General features: G+C 42.1%; 1 protein-coding gene across 1 annotated transcript in view; it reads right to left on the reverse strand.

Annotated features, from left to right (window-relative positions):
• Positions 1-3,185: 3,185 nt before the first annotated feature.
• The window catches only part of LOC132097084 (taste receptor type 1 member 1-like), a 28,990-nt gene continuing 12,936 nt past the window's right edge, over positions 3,186-19,239 (reverse strand). The window contains exons 5-6 of the mRNA XM_059502716.1: positions 5,484-5,604; positions 3,186-4,120 (exon numbers count right to left, since the gene is read on the reverse strand). Of these exons, the coding sequence (XP_059358699.1) occupies positions 3,186-4,120; positions 5,484-5,604 (1,056 nt within the window). The remainder of the gene's footprint in view (positions 4,121-5,483; positions 5,605-19,239) is intronic.

Raw genomic sequence — 19,239 nt, forward strand, 5'->3', positions numbered from 1 at the left:
CTGGGCCCACTCATCATTTTAATCATACACTAGATTTAATTATATCGCATGGAATCGATCTTACTGATATAGATATCATACCTCAAGGCGATGATGTTACAGACCATTTCCTTGTATCGTGTATGCTGCGTATCACTGATATTAACTATATGTCTCAGCGTTACCGTCTGGGCAGAACCATTGTTCCAGCCACCAAAGACAGATTCACAAATAACCTGCCAAATTTATCTCAACTGCTAGTTGTACCCAAAAAAAACATGAATTATGCAAAATGAGTGACAACATGGGCACTGTTTTCTCTAATACATTAGAAGCTGTTGCCCCCATCAAATTGAAAAAGGTTAGAGAAAAACGTACTGTGCCATGGTATAACAGTAATACTCACTCTCTCAAGAAAGTAACTCGTAGTCTTGACGGCAGTGGCTCAGTGGTTCATGTAGGTTGTCTTCAAACCGGAAGGTTGGTGGTTCAATCCCTGGCTCCACCTGACCAAGTGTCAAGGTGTCCTTGAGCAAGACACCTAACCCCAGCTGCTCCCGACGAGCTGGATGGCGCCTTGAATGGCTGACACCGCAGTCGGTGTGTGAATGAATGTGTGAATGGGTGAATGTGAGGCAAATTGTAAAGTGCTTTGGATGGCCATGTGGTCTGTTGAAAGCACTATATAAATGCAGTCCATTTACCATTTGAATGCAAATGGAGAAAAAATAACTTGGAAGTTTTTAGATTTGCATGGAAAAACATTATGTCCAGCAATAGACAGGTCCTAAAAACTGCTAGGGCAGAGCATATACACAAACTCATAGAAAATAACCAAAACAATCCAAGGTTTTTATTTAGAACAGTGGCTAAATTAACAAATAACCAGATGCCACCTGAATCAAATTTTCCACCAACGTTTAATAGTAATGACTTTATGAATTTCTTCTATGATAAAATAGATAACATTAGAAATACAATAGCGAATGTAGATTCTACAGCGTCTAACACTTCCGTTTCATCCATCGCACCCAAAGATAAACTGTAGTGCCTTACAAATATAGGACAGGAAGAGCTAAATAAACTTATCACTGTATCTAAACCAACAACATGTTTATTAGATCCTGTACCCACTAAATTACTGAAAGAGTTGTTACCTGTAGCCGAAGAACCACTTCTCAATATCATTAACTCGTCGTTATCTTTAGGTCACGTCCCAAAACCATTCAAGCTGGCGGTTATTAAGCCTCTTATTAAGAAACCAAAACTTGATCCTAGTGAACTGGTAAATTATAGGCCTATTTCAAATCTTCCATTTATGTCTAAAATTTTAGAAAAAGTTGTGTCTGCTCAATTGAGCACCTTCCTGCACAAAAATGATCTGTATGAAGAATTTCAGTCAGGTTTCAGGCCCCACCATAGCACAGAAACTGCACTAGTTAAAATTACAAATGACCTGCTTCTTGCGTCAGATCAAGGCTGCATCTCATTTCTAGTTTTACTTGATCTTAGTGCTGCGTTCGACACCATAGATCATGACAGACTCATAGATCGATTACAAAACTATACAGGTATTCAAGGGCAGGCTCTAAGATGGTTTAGATCCTACCTGTCCTATCGCTACCATTTTGTTTATTTAAATGGGGAGTCATCTCATTTCTCACCAGTAAAATATGGAGTGCCACAAGGATCCGTCCTAGGTCCCCTTCTATTTTCAATATACATGTTGCCCCTTGGTAATATTATTAGAAAATACGGAATTAGCTTCCACTGTTATGCTGATGATACTCAGCTATATATCTCAACGAGACCAGATTCAACTTCTAAATTATCTAAGCTAACAGAGTGTGTTAAAAATGTAAAAGATTGGATGACCAATCTCCAATTAAATGCGGATAAGACAGAGATATTAATTATTGGACCAAAAACACTACACAGAATCTTGTAGATTACAATTTGCAACTAGACGGATGTACTGTTACTTCCTCTACAGTCAAAAATCTGGGTGTTATATTAGACAGCAACTTGTCTTTTGAAAATCATATTTCCCATGTTACAAAAACTGCATTCTTCCATCTTAGAAACATTGCCAAGCTACGAAACATGTTATCTGTTTCTAATGCAGGAAAGCTAGTTCATGTATTCATGACATCTAGACTGGACTATTGTAATGCACTTCTAGGTGGTTGTCCTGCTTCTTCAATAAACAAGTTATAGGTAGTCCAAAATGCAGCAGCTAGAGTCCTTACAAGGTCAAGGAAATATGATCATATTACCCCAATTTTACAGTCTCTGCACTGGCTACCTATTAAGTTCCGTATCAGTTATAAATTATCATTACTTACCTATAAGGCTCCTCCGTACCTAACTAGCCTTATACCCCGCTACAACCCATCACGCTCCCTAAGGTCACAAAACGCTGGACATTTGGCTCCCAAACTCTGAAATAGCCTTCCTGATAATGTTTGGGGTTCAGACACACTCTCTCTGTTTAAATCTAGATTAAAAACGCATCTCTTTCGCCAAGCATTCGAATAATGTATGCAGATGATGCTAACCCTGAATCAACAAACAGAACTAACAAATATTGCTACAAGTGTGACTGCATCATATAATATTTATTAATTATTAATAATATTAATAATGTTCATCGTCTGGCTGACTACGTCTTGTATTAATTTTCTAAAAATCCTGTCATACATGCACAAACTGACAGTCACCACTTATAAGCTACTACTTAATATTGTAGAAACATAATTTTCTGCAAAGTTGCTTTGTAACTATTTGTATTGTAAAAAGCGCTATACAAATAAACTTGAATTGAATTGAATTATTAAAATGCAGTGAGATCATATTATTGTTTTGTTTTGTTTTGTTTTAGAAGTATGCACATTTTCCAAATAAAGCTGACCCATACTTGACAAACGTATATGGATAACATGGACACTAATTATTGAGTTTTCAAATGTTCTTTATTATAAGTTAAAACAAAAATGGAAGCCTTTGTGTTTACATTACATAATGTACCGTATAAATCTCAAAAATCACATATGCTGATTGAACCCAATAGATCTCTATTCTCTATTTTGCTTACTTGTTTTCTCTACTTGTGTTTAAGACTGTGATTACATAAAAGTTAAGGATCTAAACCAGAGTTGAAGAATTAAGCTGGCTTACTTTCTATACATAAAGACTACAGTCTGACTCTAAGACCTACTAATGGTTTGGGTATAAGTCTGAATAGATGTTTGAAAGTATGCTGGAGTGTTTTTTTGCGGTTGGAATATTATTACATAAGATTTTGGTATGAAATAACTGAAGAGAATTGCATTTATACTGGTTAACTGGGCCACTGCATTAAAAATGATGATGTATTTGCTTTTGATAGTGAGGTATGCTGTGAAATATGCAATCCAGGTCAGAGAGTACAAAATGAGACTGAATGTTATTGATTTGGCCTCATTGTAATTTTTGGGCAGATCTCTTCCCATATAAGAAAATAGGAGACACAGGAAACCAAGAAACCAACTTATAAACAATACTATGGCAAAGGCTGTAGTATTCCCCATTTCACAGATGAGCATAATTTGGTCTTTATAAGTCCAGGAGTCAGCAATGACTTTGACAGGATCGACAGTCATCCATACCACACAAAAAAATAAATTAATGAAAGAAGAAAATGCAATGAAAAGCCACTGGCCATTGTGTTTTACCCAAAGGCTGTGTGCTTTAGGGAACTGGGCAGCCATTTTAAAAACACAAACAATTTGAAAGGAACGGACAGTCAAACAGGAAATACAGACAGTGAAGAAAAAAGCAAATATGCCATTTCTCAGGAGGCAAAATACAGATGTGGGTTTTCCAAAGAAAAAGAACACACTTATGCTAGACAGAATCAAACTGGCCAACATGAGTAAACATATGCTACCACCAGCAGACTTTACCACTGGTGTGTTGTAATTGTATGCAAAAAGCCAAAATACAGCAATTAGCAGAATAATTAGGCATGCAGCAGAAAACATGACAATGATGGAGGGGATTTCTGTGAACTGAGGATAGACAACAGAACGTGTCTTACATGTCGTGCTGCCCTCATCAGACCATTCATTCTCTGCACATGGAAAACAGGTATAGGGGTCGCCTGAAAAACAGTAAAATGATATGAATGTTTAGTACTAGAATTTGCAGTAATTGTGACTGGATGTGGAAAAATATTTTGTCATCAAATATCACACTTCAAATAGCACATAACTCCAGTAAACTATTGTTGTATAAAGAGATCCTCAAAAATGTTGTTTTTGTTTATTTTTATAGCCCATTTAATGCAACCACTGTTGCCCAAAGGGCTTCACAATCACAAAAAACAAATGCATAAATAATATGAACCATGAAACTAAAAAAGATAGAAATACAGAGAGCAACAAACAAAGTCATAGCTATGGTAAACAATCAAAACACCATCATAAAGATGCCCAAAAATTATTTAAAAGATGTACTTTTAACATGGCTTTATATGTCAGTAGTGACTTTACTGAACTTACAGAAATAAGGAAATCATTTCAGTTTGGTCTGACACAAGTAAAGGCGCTGTCACCCTTTTGTTAGTTTTTATTTCTCACAACACAAAGAAGATTTTGATTTTCAGATCTTAAAGATCTAGAAGGAATGTAAAATGGCTACATAGGATACATTATATTTTCGAAAAATGGATCCTAAAGGTAACATATAAAAGGAAAAAAATATTGGTGCAAGAGTCAAACCCTAAGGTACCTCCCAAGAAAGAGGCAAACTGGATGAATTTTGCAGACAGAGAATGACCTTCCCATGAGATATGCATATCATCAATCAGCATATCATGATCTATCATATTGAACTGGGTTAACCTTTTCAGGGGTGAGTTTAAAATATTCTAGCAGTCACCCCAGAGTGAGTTTTTTTAAGGCAATTATTTTAGAACGTTTCCCCTTACTTTTTCCATGGCAACACGTCAGGCTTGTCACTTGACACACCGTGGCCATAATAACACTGTATGACTGATGAATCGCTTTTATTTTGTATTTAATTTTTTATTTAAAATATTCACAAACTTGCATACCATGTCATGAACAAGCTGATATTCCGATTCACAAGTATGTGTAAATGAGTGAGTTTTGTCCTTTAAGAACTTTTCTAAATGATCTTGATCGTGATCTGTAATGTGAGATGGGCGCCGCCATGTTTGTTCGCGCTGCACTTCAGAGTCCTGTTAGTCGAATTTACAGAATGCTGATATTTTGTAGCCAAACAGTTTCCACTAACTTTAATTGCATTGATAAAAAATATAGATGAAAAATCAATAGGAACCAAAACTATTTGATTACTAACATTCTTCAAAATATCTTCTTTTGTGTTCTGCAGAAATGTATGTGGATTTGGAATCACATGAGGGAAAGTAAATGACTAAATTTTTGGGGGGGTGGACTATCTCTGCCAAGCTGTCATTGTCTGCTGCCGAAGGTACTTACGAGAAAAAATCACATAGGTGTTAGGTGGGCATTTTTCACATGAAAAGCAGCAACTATGAAAACCTTCAGGTTTTCTTGAATATCCCGCCTCACACTCAACAGAGCAGTTTGAGAAAGGAACCTGAGAAAGAAATGAGAAAATGTGTCATTAAAGTTAAATGACTATTAAAGTAAAATCTCAATTGATTTTAAACATTTCTCCAAACTAATATTGGTGTTCTCAATCTAAACAAACTATCTTCAAATTAACACATCCTGAAACCTGAATGCAATACAAATTTAAATGCACATAAATTACTTAACTCTAACTTTCAAAACAGTTAAAAGTTTCGACAGGAATTTTTTTTCCAGAAACATTTTTGTTATTCTGGTTAAAATTCTGATTATCCCGACAGCAATCAATAATTAAAGTTGTCTTACAATCAAAACTGAAGACTTGGCAAAATACACAGGGACAGACAATGCTGTAAGAGACGTGTTCCCTTTCGATACTACAGTCGTAGCCAAAAGTTTTGAGAATTACATATATATATTAGTTTTCAAAAAGTGTGCTGCTAAACTGCTTTTAGATCTTTGTTTCAGTTGTTTCTGTGATGTACTGAAATATAATTACAAGCACTTCATACGTTTCAAAGGCTTTTATCGACAATTACATGACATTTATGCAAAGAGTCAGTATTTGCAGTGTTGGCCCTTCTTTTTCAGGACCTCTGCAATTCGACTGGGCATGCTCTCAATCAACTTCTGGGCCAAATCCTGACTGATAGAAACCCATTATTTCATAATAACTTCTCGGAGTTTGTCAGAATTAGTGGGTTTTTGTTTGTCCACCCGCCTCTTGAGGATTGACCACAAGTTCTCAATGGGATTAAGATCTGGGGAGTTTCCAGGCCATGGACCCAAAATTTCAACATTCTGGTCCCTGAGCCATTTAGTTATCACTTTTGCCTTATGGCACTGTGCTCCATCGTGCTGGAAAATGCATTGTTCTACACCAAACTTATGTTGGATAGTTGGAAGAAGTTGCTGTTGGATGGTGTTTTGGTACCATTCTTTATTCATGGCTGTGTTTTTGGGCAGAATTGTGAGTGAGCCCACTCCCTTGGATGAGAAGCAACCCCACACATGAATGGTGTCAGGATGCTTTACTGTTGGCATGACACAGGACTGATGGTAGCGCTCACCTTTTCTTCCCCGGACAAGCCTTTTTCCAGATGCCCTAAACAATCGGAGAGGGGCTTCATCTGAGAATATGACTTTGCCCCAGTCCTCAGCAGTCCATTCACTATACTTTCTGCAGAAGATCAATCTGTCCCTGATGTTTTTTTTTGGAGAGAAGTGGCTTCTTTGCTGCCCTTCTTGACACCAGGCCATCTTCCAAAAGTCTTCGCCTCACTGTGCGTGCAGATGCGCTTAGACCTGCCTGCTGCCATTCCTGAGCAAGCTCTGCACTGGTGGCACTCCGATCCCGCAGTTGAATCCTCTTTAGGAGACGATCCTGGCGCTTGCTGGACTTTCTTGGGCACCCTGAAGCCTTCTTTACAAGAATTGAACCTCTTTCCTTGAAGTTCTTGATGATCCTATAAATTGTTGATTTAGGTCCAATCTTAGTAGCCACAATATCCTTGCCTGTGAAGCCATTTTTATGCAATGCAATGATGGCTGCACGCGTTTCTTTGCAAGTCACCATGGTTAACAATGGAAGAACAATGATTTCAAGCATCACCCTCCTTTTAACATATCAAGTCTGCCATTCTAACCCAATCAGCCTGACATAATGATCTCCAGCCTTGTGCTCGTCAACATTCTCACCTGAGTTAACAAGACGATTATTGAAATGATCTCAGCAGGTCCTTCAATGACAGCAATGAAATGCAGTGGAAAGGTTTTTTGGGGGATTAAGTTAATTTTCATGGCAAAGAAGGACTATGCAATTCATCTGATCACTCTTCATAACATTCAGGAGTATATGCAAACTGCTTTTATAAAAACTTAAGCAGCAACTTTTCCAATTTCCAATATTTATGTAATTCTCAAAACTTTTGGCCACGACTGTTCACTCGTACTGCGTCTCGCTGGATGTATATTGAAAAAGCCTTTGTTCTCCTGAACTGAAGCCTTTTTTATTCATGCAGTGAAACTGCATGGCCATTGCATGTATTAAATACAAACCAATGGCTAGGCAGCAGAGCTGCATGAGCCTACGGTGACAAAGCCTGCCAGAATGGGCGGGGCATCTGCTTCTGTAAGTGAGCATTCGCCGCAGGATTCTCAGATTTCTTCTCCTTCAGCGATGACTCTACGTCTCTACACTGATCCGAAGCCACTCACCACTGACACGCCGTCACAGCTGGAATCTGGACCTCTCAGCATGGCTGAGCAGCTTCTCCGATGCTTCAGTGACGCAGCAGTTCCGGTCCGTTTCCCCTGCCGATATCCGGCAATACTACAAGAGCTTACTAAAAAGAGCTCTCTCCTCTCGCAGATCACTTTCTTCTCAGAGAGCGGCCCCACCCCTCGCGCCCTCCAGTTTTCTTCCTCCCAGCGACCTGAGGGTCAGAGGACTCGAGCGACCGACTGCGAGTGAGCTCACGCTCTTCCTTGCCCTCACCATATAGAGAGTGTTTTCCCATCCTTTTCTCCCAGTCTGATCAGTGTCCCTCTGCTCATGCAAGCAACCTGATCTCATTTAGGGGAAGTGAGGATGAGCTGCTTGATTACAGCATGTCATTAACAGCATAGGACACAGAGGAGCTGTTGGACTCTGTGACTGACCCTACCCCCTTGCCATCGTCCGCACCCAGCGCTGCCCAAGATGGGATGGATGCCGTGCTTCTCCTAATCCTCTCAAAAGTGGTTGAAAGGTAAGGTTTAGAGTGGTCTCCACCAGAGGAACCATACCGCAGCCGCCTGGATGAGTGGTTCCTGCCGGGGTGCCACCAAGTCCCCTGGTCAGCGTTCCTCTCCGTTCTTCCTGGAGGTCCATGATGAGCTCCCCAGATCTTTGCATTCTCCCTGCTCTGCCCACCTTTGTTTCTCTGCTTCATTCGCCCTCACTTCCATTGATGGTGCTGAATAGAAGGGGTACGATAAGCTTCCCCCCTTGGATGAGTCGGTGGCCATGCACCTCTGCCTGCCCGTGGCTATCGGTTGGAGAGCAAAGTGGTCCAAGCCATGGTCCAAGCTGTGTAAGACCACTTCAGCTCTTGCTGGACATGCCTACACTTCAGCTGGACAGGCGACTTTGGCACTTCATTTAATGGCGGTCCTCCAGGTCTTCAAGGCCAAAATCCTTGCTTCCTCTGATGGAGCTAAGGACTGCAACTGACCTGGCTCTGGACACCACTAAGACCAATGCTCAGGCAATTGGGAGATTGATGGCCAGCCTCGTGGTGTTCGACATTAACATAGATCAAGGATGATGCTCCAGTCTCTCCCAAAGGTCTCTTCGGACCGGCAATTGAAGGATACACAGAGTGCTTAACGGAGGCACAGAAATTATCCCAGGCTATGCAACATTTCCTGCCTAAGTGCTCCAGCTCCACTGCTGCCTCTGCTTGCCCTGAGTCTGTGTTGACTCAGCAGCCTGTGAAGCCAGCACCTCCTGCCCCTGCTGTTCAGCCCGCTATGATGCAGCAGATGCGGGGATGCTCTCTTTCGCCCAAATGCTACCCTCTTCCTAAGCGCCAGGGACCCCAACCCAAGATTGCGTTGGACCCAGTGCCTCAGGTGTCATCCTGATCTGCAAGAAAGGAAGAGGACAGGGACAGAGCCTCTTGACACCCCGTTCAACTCTGTGTACAGAGGCAAATGTGTTTTGTGCAAACAACGGGTCTGTTTATGCACTCAAGCATTCAGCCGCAGTTATAGCATGAAAAATAAAACACATACATTTTCAAAAAGAGAACAATCTTCCCCTTCCATTACCCTCCAGTGTCCTGCCCCCATGTGGCCAGTCACTTGAGTTAATTCAACCCCTCGCCATGTGGGCCGAGGACTGGCAAGCCATCCCAAGAATGTCGAGATGGGAATGGGGATAATAAAATGAGGATGTTTACTCCAATTCACTCGAAGACCCCCGCGCTTAACTCCATGGACACGGCTTTCTCCCCTCTGGGCCAGATGGGAATCCAAATTCTCAACTGCATAGAAGACTGGCTAGTTCTGGCCCAGTCGGAGGCAGAGATCATATCAATCAGGACCGTCTTCCTCAGTCACCTGGAGTGCCTGGGGCTCAGGGTCAATTTTGCCAAGTGCACATTGTTCCCCAGCCAACAAATATCATTCCTGGGAACAGTTTCCGATTCCAAATGAGAGCTGTAGTCGTGCCAGAACGGGCTCTGGCCATACAGAGGCAGACGACCTCCTTTAAGATTGGTACCACTTGCCCTCTTAAAGCATTTTAGATGCTGGGCCTCATGGCAGCGGCATCATCAGTGCTACAGTTTGTTCTGCTTCGTTTGCGCACCCTTCAGTTCTGGTTGAAATCACGGGTTCTATCCCATGGGTTCCATCACAGACGCCCAAAGATCAGGGTGAGTCAGGCCTGTGTAACAGCCCTGTCCCCCTGGAAGGACTCCCGTTGGCTGGAACAGGGTGGGGCGATGGTTTGCAGAAAAACAGTTGTCACGACAGATTCCTCCAACTCAGGTTGGGGGACGCTGTATGAGGGCATACTGACTTTCAGCCACTGGTCGATAGTGGAAAAGGGCTTCCACATCAACTGCCTGGAAATGTTAGCAGTTTGTGGACCTCTTCGCCTCGGAAGACAACTCTCACTGCCCAAATTATTTCCCAAAGACCAGGGATGCATTGGCCCACAACTGGCCCAACCTCCTTCGCTATGCTTTTCCCCAATCATCCTGATCACGCAGGTAATCAGGCGAGTAAGGCAATAAAAAAAAATGGTTGTCCTGGTGGACCCCCTTTGGATGAACCAGCCATGGATATCAGAGCTAACTCAGCTGTTGATAGCAACCCTTTGCCCATTCCACTTAGACGGGATCTCCTCTTTCAAACAAACTTTTACTTAGTTAGTTTTATTGTACCCGTAGGTAAATTTGTTTTACAGTGTAATGACTATGGCATCCAATACAAAAACACACAACACAGAACACTCCACAACACACAGGGACAAATAAGTAAATACTCATACTGAGTAAAGTGCTCTAAAGAAAGAAAGTTCTCTCAAAACATTACATGTGGTCTTTGTAAAAGACAATGTGACACTAGAATGGTACATTCAAGTCACTTAACAAAATGTTCATAGCAAATGAAAACCACCATGAAGTCGTAATTATGGGTAGGAAATTCTGAACATTCTCTTTATTTATTTATTTTCTTTTATTTATTGTTTTGCAGATATAAATGTTGTAAACATTTTTGTAGAAAATGTAAATCAGAATTTTGCTGTGACCAAATAACACCACAAGAACTTGATGCGTCCTCTGCACAATAATGAATTGTGTTGCAGCATGGATTTAAATCACACCATGCTGGTTTTGTCTGGCCAGGGAAGAACTGGCCCCCTGACTGAGCCTTGTTTTTCACAAGGCTTTTTTCTCCATTTCTGTCACTGATGGAGTCTGGGTTCTTTGTCAATGTCACATTTGGCTTGCTTAGTTGGGGACATAGTTTCTGGCAATATTGGCAGCTTGATTGCACAGACACTACTTGAAGAGAACTAAACTGACCTGAATAGATGATGAAATCACTGAAGGTTTTTTTTGTCCTTTTGAATTATCAGCACACATTTATCCTGTTTAACACTGTAAAGCTACTTTGACACAATCTGTATTGTACAAAGCACCATATAAATAACAATGATTTTACTTGACTTGACTAAATTGATGACCTAATATTGTAATTACAACTTGCTAACCCTTGAACACAAACTTCCCCAGGAGAACTTGAAAACACCAGTGGCACAGACTAGAGGTCTGCGCAGGACTTTTTTTTTTTATTTTTAGTTCCGCTCCTGCCTGCTCCCGTAAAGTTATATTCCACACCCACCCGCTCTTTGTTCACCTGCTGTCCACTTAAAATAATTTTCTTCCCTAACCAACCATTCTGGCTAAATTTACATCTCATTTCCAGAATCTCACATTTAAATTTCTGCTACTGAAATAACAAGAGAGAGGCTAACAAATAAAAGTCTGCACAAAGTTGTATGTTATTTTATTAGTCTTGTGAAGAGTCTTGAATTTTTTGACTTTGACTTGAATTTATATGAATTATCTTTAGACACAAAATTTGATTTATATTTTATGCAACCTGTAGGAAAAAAAGTGTAAAATAAAAATGTACAAAAATTTTATTTCTTACTTTTATTTGTCTTGTCAGGATACAAGGATAACATTTACAACACAATAGGAAAAAGTGTCGCAGAGAGAAAATTTATTAAAATGTAGGTGGTACAAAAATAGCCTGTCCACTATTTTTATTCGTCTTGTCAAAATACTAAATTCCTTTGACGTTTTTCTGTTAATACAGTAGGAAAAATGTTGCAGAGAAAAAATAAACAAAGATAACATCTGTCATTTAAAATTATAAACTAAGCAAAATATAAACAATGCAGATTTAAACATCCTGCAAGGACAGCGCATCCACAGAGCTGCTCAAGCCTATGGTGATGAAGCCCGCCAGAACCAGCCAGAATGGACAGGGCCATCAATTATCCTTCAGTGACAACGATATTCCCTTCGCTAATCTACAGGACTTGAAGCGCTCACCATTGTCATGCCTTGCTCTGCCCCTCACAACCTACCTTCTACTATCTCCCAGGGACTCCTGAGGAAAACCAGCGATTATGGGGACTAAACGCTTGGCTACAAGTGAGCTCACGCTGGCCCAGATCCAGCGTGCCTTGCCCTCGCCAAGCAGAGATGATTCCCCCGTTCTCTTGGAACACTCAGACCAGCATCCCTCGGTGGATACGAGCAACATGGTCTTGTTCAGGGTAATGGAGGACGAGCTATAGGATGAAAGCATGTCACTCCATGGCCATGCTCCAGGTCTTCCAGGCCAGACTCCTCCAAGTCAAGGAGCTGCGCAGTGCAACAGACCTGGCTTTGCAAGCTACAAAGGCTACAGCACAGGCCATCGGAAGAGGACAATGGCCAGCTTAGTGGTGTTGGTACGCCACTTATGGCTAAACTTCACTGAGATTAAGCAAGCTGACAAGGTCCCCCTTACTTGACTCTCTGGTCTCCCCTAACGGTCCTATTTAGACCCATTTTCGGGGGATTTGCAGAGTGTTTTACAGCATCACAGAAGCCGTCCCAGGCAATGCAGCACTTATTTGCCCAAGCGCTCCAGTTCTGCAACGACCACCAGTCACCCCAGACCCCACCTAGCACAGCAGTCAATGAAACCATACCAAAATTGGTATGTAGGTGTATTTTCAGACGTTTTACTGAGGTGGCATGAGTGCAATTAAATTTATAAATTCATGGTGAGATAAATTTTTTTATATAACATTTTGAATATAGAAATATTAAATTATTTAAATAAATGAAAAGATACATTAAAAATTAAACTAAGTAGATGGCAGTAAGTCACTAGGTGCGTTCGACTTCACACAGCATTGCGCAAACCGATCGCTATCTGACTTGAAGCAGTGCATTCCGGTTAGAAATTTTGTCTGACTTGAGACGGCGCCAACGCCACATGATTGTCACGTGTGGCATCAAAGTACCGCAAGAGCATTTCGAGAGCAGCCGTCTGACTCAGACGCCGCAGTTTCTCCAGAGTGGCTGCAGGAGTGCTGATGACGACACAGCTGCTTCACGATTGGCCAGATCCAGCACATGGCAACGATCACGTGTGTTTCTCGAACCTTTTCAGTTCAAATAATGGACACAAATCTGTGTTTTTAGAATGGTAAAAGCTTTTAAATGTAGTCGCACTGTTGTACTGAGTAACACTGATAAAAGCATATATGCCCCAATGTATTAGTATTTAAATATTATATGTTGAACTTTGTTCTTGAAAATATGCCGCTGCTTATAACGAATATATAAGCAGTATGTATGTATTTCTGTTGCTCATGAAAAAGTTTCTAAAACGTCTGTGTATTTTACAAATACTGCATTTAATGCACTTCATTTATGACAATGTATGCAAACACCACGTGAGTGTCACTAACGGGAGCAGAAACTGTCCGTCTTGACGGCTCCATTTTCAACTCTGCCCCCGACTGCAAGCGGCTACTCTTGTTGATCGCCGTCTGTAGCCGAGCTTCAAGTCGAACACACCCACTGATTTTGTCACTGAATCATTCATTCAATTGATTTGTTCGAATGGCTGATTCATTCAGGAATAAAGCATGGGTAATTAAATCATCGACTCAGTAATGATTCGTTTAAAAAAAAAGGTTTATTCATAAACCAGTACACCGCTGTGTTTGAATGGAGATGCACAGTGGCTGAGCTGTGACTTTGTTTCAAACTTTTTTTGTCGATGCAATAGAGCAAAATCAGCCAATATTGTTATAGTAAACTGGTGTAGCCTATTAAATCAATATCACATTTACAAACTCCCTTAATAACCATTAAATCTATCTATCATCCTCCTTAGTTCATCACGATTTCACAAAGTTCCATTATAATCAATGAAGCTCTCTACACTGCACAATTAATCTCTTATTTACCTTGTGTCTACTTTGTTTATGAAAGGATTCTTGAGATAGCCTATGTCTGTGATACATTCCTAAATGCTGCAAAAACACAGAGAAACTTTTGAGGCTCACCTTAGCACAAACAAACATATGCTCGGGTCAGTCGCAGTGGTGCTCCTACATTTTTTTTTTCACAGTCACATGCAGTAGATTTCAATTGCATTTGCGTGCGCCTTAGAATATTAGAGCATACCACAGATTACACCGATGCTACAAGGACTCAAAGAGAGTCCGAGAAGTCCGGTGCCGCGCTGTTAATAGAATTAAATTCTGAAATAAAGACAGAACATTTCTGTTTTTGCTTCTGTGGATGTATTGCATAATTTGATCTGAGATGAAGCAAATACATTTGTGCGGGAATTTCTTGCATTATGAAAGTTCAACTTGCGGAAATAATTATGTGCAATCCCCGCAATCCTGCACCAAAATTAAAGCCCTGCAGAACAGACCAATGCGGGGCGTCAAGGATGCATTTATATCATGGTGAGCCATGCCTGTGTAACTGCTCTGGTCACTTGAAAAGACCAACAGTCGTTCAATTAGGGCGTGACTATGGGCTTGATTCACAGAAGGAAGGATGTCTTGACATGTCTTGTCACGGTTCTTGAATTTGCTGACTTATGCTCTCTGTGTGTGTTTGGTTGTGTTGGAGGTGTGGCCACTGATTACCAATTACCTGATCACCACCGAAAGCTGTGGTCACTTACACCGGCCTATATATGTTCTCATCTCACTTCCTGTCTTTGTCAGATCGTTGGAGTTTGTTTTGAGTCGTCCTGTCCATGGCTGTCCTGTTCCCGCGTTATTGTCTTGATTCCTGTGTTGTCTTCATGGTCATTCCATTCCTCGTGTTCCACGGAAGACTGGTTGCCCATCTGTGTCCCTGTGCTGCCAGGAGTGGACCATCGTGCACTTGCTTCTGTCTGACCCACCACTACAATTCTTTGCTGCTTTCAGGATGTGTGGCTCAGTGGGGAACGGTGGTGTGGGAGAATCAAGATCCCTGCTGTGCCTCGTTCCAAGCACTCTCCAGGAGATGAGACGCGAGGTGGCCCGTCAACTCACCAAGCTTTGTCAGGGGGACAGACCCGTCTCGGACTATTCGAGCGAGTTCTGCACCCTAGCGGCAGAGTGCAAATGTAATAAGGAGGTGCAGTGGGACATGTTCCTGCATGGGTTGGCCGACCACATTCAGAAGGAGATTTTCACACTTTTCACGGATCTTAATGGTCTCATCGATCTGGCGCTTCGGGTGGACGCACGTTTACAGCGACTAGAGAGGCATACTCGTCAGACAGTGGTTTCCGAGTTCCCGGAACATCACAGAACCAGAAGTAGTAATGCGGTTGGTGCTACGTGTGATCATGAACCCATGCTGATCGGTAGAGCTCGGCTTTCCCGGGAGAAGAGAGAGAGGCGGAGGATGAAGGGACTCTGCATCTACTGTGGAGGATCTGGACATTTTCTAAGGGACTGCTCGGTAAAAGACCAAGCCCGGCAGTAGGACCGAGGTTACTGTCGGGAGGACTGGCTACAGAGAAACCTTCATCATCAACTCTCCTCCTGGTAAGACTGCAATGGGCAACCACGTTTCATCAGTGTCAAGCCTTACTGGATTCGGGGGTGGAAGGTAATTTCATTGTCAAATCACTTGCTCTTCACCTTCAAATTCCAGTCACCCCCCTTCCTCACAAGATTTCTGTCAGTGCACTGAACGGACAAGAACTTCCAGCCATCTCACACACCACCAGCAACATCACCCTCATCACATCCGGGAACCACACTGAAGAGATTTTTCATCTCCAATTTTTTCATTTTTCATTGCCAATTCTCCCCTGGTTCCCCCTGGTGTTTTTCACCGCTCTGATCACCCAACTACTTCCGAGTGCATTTTAACTGAGAAACGTATTGTTTCCACACTCACATGGGAGATTGAGTCGAATGTCAAATCAGCCTATTCGTGCCCGAGAGATTACGGTCAGACGTTATTCGATGGGGTCATTGCTCCAATGTGGCATGTCATCCAGGAGTTAATCGAACTAGTTTTTTGGTAAAGCAATGATTTTGGTAGCCAGGTAAGGCTTGCAACATTCGGGATTTTGTTTTGGACTGTTCGGTTGTACACGTGGTAAGAACTCATTTCATAATTAATGGACTTTACATACTGAACAGAACCAATAATAATTGTGTGAATAGTAGTTAGGTGGTAGATATTTATTTTTCAGTACTGTAATACATTATAAAACAGTATGCAATAACATGTGTTTCAATTATCATACTTAAAAATATCATTAAATTAATGCAACTTTATTTGGACAAAAACCTCCCTACACCTATACTGCTAACCACCTAATAACACTGTATTATTAATGACTTTTTATTTCACATTTTTTAATATTTCCTTTATATTTATATTTCCTTTTTTTTTTTGTTAATATATTATATTACTTCAATATTTTTATTAATAATTTTTTTTAAATAAACTGTACTATATAAAGCACAATAGAGATAAAGGTGATGTCATTTGACTTGATAAAAAAAAATGCTGTAGAGATTAAAGTACAATTTATGCCCTATTTGCAATATTGTTTTTAGATAAACAGTGACAGTTTGTAGTTTACAGTAACATGTATGTATAAAAGTGCTAGTTCACTCACACGTTTGAAGATGAAACATTACGCGTTACATTCTGGGAAACAGTATCCCATGCAGTGTCTTCAGATGCATACATCAAATTTCAGCCAATGTAGCAGGTAATCCGGGCATTCCATGCATACAGAACATTCACTTACTATTCACAGTATACACGCAGCATACTGCAATATAGCAGGAATTGTATGGTAGTATGTCATTCCGAACACAGATTCTGTACTGATTTCAGTGGACTTGTGTTATATTTAGCAAGGTCATCCAGGTATTTGATGCATACAGAAAATTTGCACATCATACATACTGGATACTGCTGAAATAGCAAGAGTAGTATGATAATATGGCATTTCAAACACAGCAATTGCTGCTGGGAAGCCTGCTGGGAAGTGTAGTTCCTCTTCAGGAACTCGAGCTTCATCGAAAACGCTTTGGGGAATGCGTTTAGCGTGAGCGACTCTGAATATCATATCTAATCTGTCTTATAGAAGAGCGTGACGTCACGGGGTGGGTGACGTAAGCGACCAGGAAGCTATAATAGCACGAGCCGCGCAGCTGGCATCAGCTTCGCGTATTTCAGCGAGCGCTCTGTGTGTTCATGTTATTCTGTCTTGTCAGTCTTATTTATTGTTGTTTGTCACTATTAGCTCCTCAAAGAGTAAGCAATAGTCAAAGAGCAAAGCTAAGACGAGACATCTGAAATCGTGTTTCAGATTGTGTGTTCATCACGAGTAGGGATACACTGTCTGTGCGCGGTCTGCCTGGGATCGAGGCATGCTGTTTCGGATCTTGAGGGAGCCGACTGCCTGCACTGGTACAAGCCAGTGTGGACGCTTCGATCCTGGAGGACTCTTCTCGAGAGGGATTCTTCACCAGTGTTCCTCGCTGTATCGGTCCCGCTTTCGCCGAGGCAGAGCGGCGCCTGCACTCGCTGGGTTCGCAGATAAGATCTGATGGAGGGTATGGAGATGGGCACTTCCCTATCTCCTACCTCACCCGACAGATCTGCCCGATCTCCGGGTTCGGAAGCCCGAGTGTTACGGTCCTTCTCCCCGAGTGACGGCCGTGACGCACCGCCTTTCTTTCTCCGAGAAGATTGAAACAGAGTGCGTCGATGAGCTCGCAGATGCACAAACATAAGCTGCATAAACATCAGTTGCACAGACAACAGTTGCACAAGCATCAGTTACACAAGCATATTATGCCTAACTTTATAACGAGCAGCATTAATGAGGAGTGCAGCCCATGCAGTCAGCTCTCAGGGAAAAATAAGGGGGCTGACTGTGCTTCTCGTATATCTGGGGACGAGTTGAAGACGGCTCCGCCTATCTCCACCCATGTTCCCTAGATGTAGAGTTCGTTCTCGAGGTTCGGAAGCACACGTATCGGTTCCTTCCCCCTCTGTGAACTCGCAGCTGCAGCTACTTATCTCAGAGGAGATTAATATTGTTTGTGTGACTAAGCGGTTCGTGTGTTGCCGAGGCAATGCATGTATTACATCATTTTCAGTTTTGATGTGAATCTTACCAAAACCAGACCGTCTTTACTCGTCTGATTGGTTAACTGCATGAATTCTGAGGAATTAAATTCAGCATCTATCTGACTATGAGAAGTTAGATATGAATTATAACAACAAGGCAGACCGTGTTTACTCATCTGATTGTTTGTTTGCATTAAATTCTGAGGAATATAATGACATTAATCCCACTCTGAGAAATTATATATACTGGAGGGCTGCTTGGCGGGAGCAGCCCTCTCAGTCTATCGTCAGAGCGGGTTCAGAACCAGGGTTTTTCCCAGCCTAAGGCAGATCTGAGGGCCGTACTTCAGGCTGGGAGGCCCTCAGCTAAGAAGTCCTGACACGTTTCGGTCATGACTGCAGAGGGCGGTCCCTACTGGGGTAGAGTGGCGTACAACGCATTACACGGTGCCCGTCTCGCCTCAGCGCCTTCTGGGGGCCGATCTGCCCAACCCTGCCAGAGTTCCAGGGCGCAGCGGCCTACAGCGAGCAATGTCCTCAGTATTTTCCGCCCGCGTGCGTCGTGGAGCTGAGATGCTCGCTGCCCCTTCGGGGGCCTCTTACACCAGAGGTCAGTCTCGAGAGACTGATTCCCTTAGTAGATTACTTAGCAGCGTGGAAACTACTGCCAAATGTATCTCAATGGGTCTTGCATACAGTAGAAATAGGCTACCGTATTCAGTTTGGCTCTGCACCACCGATATTCAACAGGGTTACCCCAACGACAGTCGGCCCCGAGCAGGCTCTGGTTATGGAACAGGAGGTGAAAACCCTATTAGAGAAGGAGGCCATCGAGGTGGTCCCTCCTCAAGACAGGGAGTCTGGGTTTTACAGCAGGTATTTCATAGTTCCAAAGAAGGATGGGGGGTTGCATCCGATCATAGATCTGCGGGTCTTAAAATGATCAGTTATGA

Source organism: Carassius carassius, chromosome 21 (assembly GCF_963082965.1).
Source record: "Carassius carassius chromosome 21, fCarCar2.1, whole genome shotgun sequence".
NCBI classification, from domain to species: domain Eukaryota; kingdom Metazoa; phylum Chordata; class Actinopteri; order Cypriniformes; family Cyprinidae; genus Carassius; species Carassius carassius.